Raw genomic sequence first — 6,386 nt, forward strand, 5'->3', positions numbered from 1 at the left:
GTTGTTGAGATCTGTGCCGCAACACGGGGAATTGTATGTGGCAGTGTGGAATATCAACCAAAGTGTTAAACCCTACCAGGACACACAGTCAGTTGTACGCGTCAGTGACTGCATCCCTTTATGATTTCTTCTCATATTTAACGGTCCGCCCCCGTCATAACTAAATACTGTTGGAAGTGTCGTTAAACCACACTCACTTGGGAGATAAAAATGTTTATCCAACGTCAAACTTTTGAACTGCTCCCTTTGTGTGTCAGCATGCTCACACCATCAGCCACTGGTTTGTTTGCTCCAGAACATGAAAGGTTGCCATCTTAATGCTCAAATATTACTAAGATTGTTTTTTTCTGTATGGCATTAGGCACATGCTTGAAAAGGCCTTGCATTTCATCAGTTCTTCTTGACGGGACCTTAATTTTGTATTGTACATATACCTTAAAACCCTTTCTAACAGCCTATTACTTTACACAGTGCACAGTGCACATAATGCTTGTGAAGATCAGCAAACCAAGCTTGCCATCAAAGGCGACTATGCTTGTCGTAAGAGGCAACTTATGGTATCGGGTGGTCAGGCTCGCTGACATGGTTGATGCATGACGTCGTATCCCAATTGCGTGGATCGATGCTCATGATGTCAGTCACTGGATTGTCTGGTCCAGTCTCAATTATTTACAGACTGCTGTCATATAGCTGGAATATTGTTTGGTGCGGCGTTAAACAACAAACAAACAAACTAACAGTGCACATAAAATTAGTTGAATAGATGAGAACTGGTGAATGGTGATGGTATTCCTACTTTCTTCAAATATTTATACAACAGGCGCCAAAGATAGAAATGATACTTTATGCCTGGAATCGGTTGTAAACGGTGTACTGACGTGTCTGTGTTTGTGTTTCAGTGAGAATACGTGTGTGGCAGGCAGCCCATACTCTGTAGAAGGAGATGATGCTCAACAGTTTGTACAAGAAGTAAGTAGACACATTAATGAACACATATTAATGAAACAATGCCAGTTGTAATTAACCTATTAATCCCAGTCATGTGACTACTTGCATAGGCTAGATTGAGCATACAGCAAACCGAGACGACAATCACTCCAGTTTTGGTGGAGGTCTACTGACAATACTTCTAAAACTCCGAAAGATGATTCCAATGGCACTTACAGCCCTTTATTTCCCATAGGGTTAGAAATTACCGAGTTCATAAAAAATGGTATGTGTACTAGTGCAAGTAAAACTCCTCGCGCACCAGTGTATTGTTTCCGTCAGCCAACGGCATTGTTGATGTGATCCAAATCTTATTTTGACGTGAGGTCGGAATGACGTCACACTAGAAACGATGTCATAGTTGAAGATTGTTGACGTCATTCGACAAATTGTGTTTTTCTGGGACAGTAGTGGTGATCAGTGCATGGGGAGCTCAAAAGGATAAAGAAATAATTACACTCACATGTGTATCATACTGAATTTATGAAACTTGTGCAAGAATTCATGTATTACCCTCGCTCTCGGAATGCAAGTATTCCGACACTCGTTTCGTAAAATCGGTATGGCACACATGCTCATATAATAATCTCTATATATTCTCTTGACATGGGCAGCCCAAACTCCATTAATAACATTAACAGGTACTTAAATAAGTCTTTGTACTCGTGGCTATGGGCATTTCTTGTGAAAATATATCAAGGAAAGAAATAATGTCCCTTCCGCTGACAGTGTCCCTGCTCTAGTTGGCTTTTCACTGCCTTATTTACAGGTTTGATTTATTTTCCATTTCTAACACCAAAAGCTATAGTGGTCCTAGTTTCATTTATTTGGGTTTGGCATGTTACCATAGTTACAGATGTGAGAGATGTGTGATGTAAAATCTACATTTTTCCTGCGTCACTTCATGATGTGTTGAAGGTCTGGGTTAGAATTGGTCTTCAGGCTCACTGATGTGGTTGATGCATGTCATCGTATCCCATGCAGAGATCAATGCTTATGATGCTCAATGAGTCGGGTCAGTCATTTACAGAAAGCCATCATACAGCTGGAATATTGCTTAGTGTCGACTTGAACAACTAACAAACAAACAAACAAACAAACAAACATGTGATGACGGTTGTAAACCTTGTAGGAGATAGATAGGAATGAGACTGGGGCCTGGCAGGTAAGGCGAGGAGGTAGACGACGAAAGAAGCGACGTGGACGCCCCGCCATGAAACATGTGGGCATGCAGGTGAGATGGGGGAAGAAATCGGTCACAAATCAAACTCTCACAGATAATGCCATTTGTTGTGGCATTTATATTGAAAGTACCGTTTGTCACAAATTCAATGTTATCACATCACTGCCATGACAACTTTGTCCACTTGGGGTATGGAGACAAATGCCTAAACCTTTGTAGTGGTTGTACAAGGGGAATAGTAAGGGGATTGTGTGGACACAATGTCTGCTCAGAATGGACAGTTCTTGGGTCAGCACGTGGAAAGTCGTTGGTCTGTTTGTGTGGATAAACCAGTACTACTGGTCGAGGAGTATCACCTGCTTGGTGGGGGGATGGATGCAAGCTAAATCATGTAAATATGTCACTGTCAGTCACAAACTGTATGATCATCACGACGTCGTGATGTTTGACACGAGTCATTTGCTTGTCACGTCATTGTCCCTGTTCCATACCTTGAGTTACCACTTGCACAAGATATGTCCAATATTTCAATACCTGTGAAGATCCGGGTTAGAATAGGTCTTTGGCAACCCATGCTTGCTGTAAAACGACTATGCTTGTAAGAAGCGACTAATGGGATCGGGTGGTCAGGCTAGCTGATGCTTGTCATACTTGAATTGCATAGATCGATGCTTATGATATCAATCACTGGATTGTCGGGTCCAGACTCGACTATTTACAGACCTCTGTTTATATAGCTGGGATATTGCAGAGAGCTGCGTTAAACAACAAAGAAACAAGCACTATTTCAATGTCCAATATCTGAAAAGGTCTGTGTAATTTATTGGCTCATTAAGATAAGAGGTCAGAAGGGTGTACAGTATTTTACAAGCTGAAGGTCTGTGTCGACAGACTTGTACAACTCATTGCTCACTGCACTATTGACATGTGTGGCTTATAAAGCACCAAACAGGGTTGACGGTTAAGCCAGTTTTCGCTGTAATGACGACAACTTCAGGACACAAGGAGATTGAGATTTTTTTTAAATCAATGCATGAACAATAGAAGTCTCTTTTGGCAAATTTCTGAAGCCATTGTTTGAGAAACAATTTCTTTTCCTTATCACATTAATTTTAGTATCAAATTTATCACCTGTTACCTATTAATAAACTTTATCCACTAAGCACACATTATTTTGATCATTTTTAAAGCCTTTTTCTTGGGTCTTCTTTAAGCATTGTTCTGTTTCTTGTTTTGCTTATTTTAACTATGTTCAAGGTACAACTTATTTTACCTAGTTTCAAGGTACAACTTATTTTAACTATGTTCAAGGTACAACTTATTTTAACTATGTTCAAGGTACAACTTATTTTAACTATGTTCAAGGTACAACTTATTTTAACTATGTTCAAGGTACAACTTAAAATATGATGTATGATAACTTGACAATACTCATTGAGTGAAGCCACCTCATTGTGTAGTGCAGGTCGCCATTGTTACAGGAATTCTATTGCTGTATATGGCAGTCGTGCAATGTGGTAAATGCGGCAAGACCCATTGTTCTGTGGTTTGTTTGTATCAGGTTGCCACAAACAATTATGAGAACAAATAGAATAATTGCTGCACCGTTAAACTCGGGATACAAACACCGAGTCTGCCTTTGATAGGAATATTCTCCTTCACCCTGTATCATTGCATTTAAACTGACAATATGATACTATGTATCTCTTTTATGGCTGCATAAAGTAAGTTACACATAGTTTTGCGATACCCTGAGGTGATAACTACTCTGGCTAGTGTTGAGTTACTGATTACTGAATAAAATGCATAAAGTGATTGTATATTACTATAAGAATAGGTCTTCAGCAACCCATGCTTGACATAAAAGGCGACTATGCTTGTCGTAAGAGGCGACTAACAGGATTGGGTGGTCAGGCTCGCTGACTTGGTTGATGCATGTCATCAATCCCATTTGCCTAGATCGATGCTTTTCATGTAAATCACTGAATTGTCTGGTCCAGACTTGATTATTTACAGACCACCGTCATATAGCTGGAATATCGCTGATTGTGGCGTTAAACAACAAACCAACTATAAGAAGTCTTTAGTTGACCATTCATTCAGTTGAACACAAAACTGTTTAATGCATAACCACTTGTTAGCACAGGTTTCTTTGAACATGTGTTTAGTACATATCGTATCGTATCGTATCGTATCGTATCGTATCGTATCGTATCATGACTCAGTATGTCGATGTGTATTGTTCCATGAGGTAGGCGTATCATGACTAAACACAGAGTGCCGTGAGTGGTTGTTTGATGGCCGTGAAGGAGATGCCTGAATCCCTGGATGCAGAGTGTGGAGCTCAGGGCTCCGTTACCGCAAACAATCATAGCACTACGTCTGTCATAAGTATGGCAAAGTATTTGAGGTAAGATTGCTTTGTGGAACGGGCCCAGTCACCGAGTCCCCAGATATGACATGCCAGGAATGTTGCTACAAACAGCATCAAGGCTCACTTTGTAACTTTGTCTGTTGCAGACAGCAGCACCCGCCTCGGCACTGGCTATTGATCCTGAAGGTGAGAGATTCTGCCATTGATGCAGCGCTTCACTGCAATATTAAGCTCCAATAAATGAATCAGTTTGATTCTATATCAACAAAACCTCTGGTTCTGCAAACTATTTGAATTTTATTTTTGATGTTATTGATTTGCATCAGGATCTGTAAAGGTTCAAATCCAGATTTGTTCTGTCCCCGCTGTTGAGACTCTGGGTTAGAACTGGTTCCCAGCAACCAATGCTGGTCATAAGAGGCGACTGTGTATGGATTGGTCAGTGACTTGTATATTGGGTTTCATCACACCCTGTAGGCGTGGGTAGTGGTTAAAGCGTTCGCTCGTCACGCCGAAGACCCGATTTCGATTCTCGACATGGGTACAATGTGTGAAGCCCATTTCTGGTGTCCCCTGCCGTGATATTGCTGAAAGCGGCGTAAAACCATACTCACTCACTGTAGGTGTGGGTCGTTGCTCACAATATCAATCACTAGATTCTCTGGTCCAGACTCAATTATTTACAGGCCACCATCATACAGCTGTTTGTTTTGTTAAACCAAACACACTGGTACAAGTTGTAAATATAGTGTGTATATATGTTTTTCAGTGTGTGTCGACAAGTGGTACTACCCTATTCCCTGAGGACTGGGCTGACTGAGGCTTGGAGTGGAAGGCGGATGACTCCAGTATCTATTCACTCTCGCACGTCGCCGGAAATCTACATTACTATCATTTGAACCATGAAAGCTTATATTTATAGAAAAAGTATCAGTAGGCGTTTTTAACTGTATGTACAATTAACTGTTACAAATGCAAAGTTGTGCTTACTACAATATTTAAAACAAATTAAAAAATGTATTCGATACCTTGTGCTGCACATTTGATTCCAAATTCAATTCAGCAAGGTTAAATCTATTGGTAACCTTGCTTCTTCATTGAAAACAGGATGTTTATCTCCTAATTGACTGCCAAAAGTGACCCATTCAGGTTGTATCTACATTCATGTTATTTCGGTGCTGGGGCTACGAGATTAGGCGCTTCTGCTAGAGGCAGTTTTATCTTCCATTTCTAAAGGTCTTAAACTGTTTGCTTTTATGTAGTCTAAAATATTCATCCAATTGAGGTGTTATCCACAGGTTAAATTGTACATTTTACATATTCAGAATGAAGAGTGAATGTTTTCAACAGATTGTGTTTGATGATGACTTGCCATGTTTCTCTGTATACAAAGTGATACATCTGATCTGTCCATATCGTGGTACGACCCAGTATGTTGGGGGGTCTGTACTTGTCTGTCTGTCCGATGATGTGTTGTGTAGCTTCTGTCCACAAGGAACCTGTGATGCCTGCCCATGTGCTACTGTCCCAAGCTGTACACTCGGAATAAATTCAACATATAGAGTTGGTTTGGTTTGTTGTTTAACGCCGCACTCATCAATATTCCAGCTATATGACGGCGCTCTGTAAATAATCAAGTCTGGACCAGACAATCCAGTGATTGATATCATGAGCATCGATCCACGCAATTGGAATCGATGACATGCATCAACCAAGTCAGCGAGCCTGACCACCCGATCCCGTTAGTCGCCTTTTGCGACAAGCATGGGTTGCTGAAAACCTATTCTACCCCGGAATCTTCACGAGTCCAACATATAGAGGCTGGTGTGTTTTGTGATGGTA

General features: G+C 40.7%; 1 protein-coding gene across 1 annotated transcript in view; it reads left to right on the forward strand.

The window, feature by feature from the left end:
* The window catches only part of LOC139468021 (uncharacterized), a 29,541-nt gene extending 23,443 nt beyond the window's left edge, over positions 1-6,098 (forward strand). Inside the window, exons 10-12 of the mRNA XM_071249682.1 lie at positions 900-969; positions 4,691-4,730; positions 5,314-6,098. Of these exons, the coding sequence (XP_071105783.1) occupies positions 900-969; positions 4,691-4,730; positions 5,314-5,348 (145 nt within the window). The 3' untranslated portion in view covers positions 5,349-6,098. The remainder of the gene's footprint in view (positions 1-899; positions 970-4,690; positions 4,731-5,313) is intronic.
* Positions 6,099-6,386: the final 288 nt, after the last annotated feature.

This window comes from Haliotis cracherodii, unplaced genomic scaffold (genome assembly GCF_022045235.1).
Source record: "Haliotis cracherodii isolate W230 unplaced genomic scaffold, xgHalCrac1.p SCAF_2, whole genome shotgun sequence".
NCBI classification, from domain to species: Eukaryota; Metazoa; Mollusca; class Gastropoda; order Lepetellida; family Haliotidae; genus Haliotis; species Haliotis cracherodii.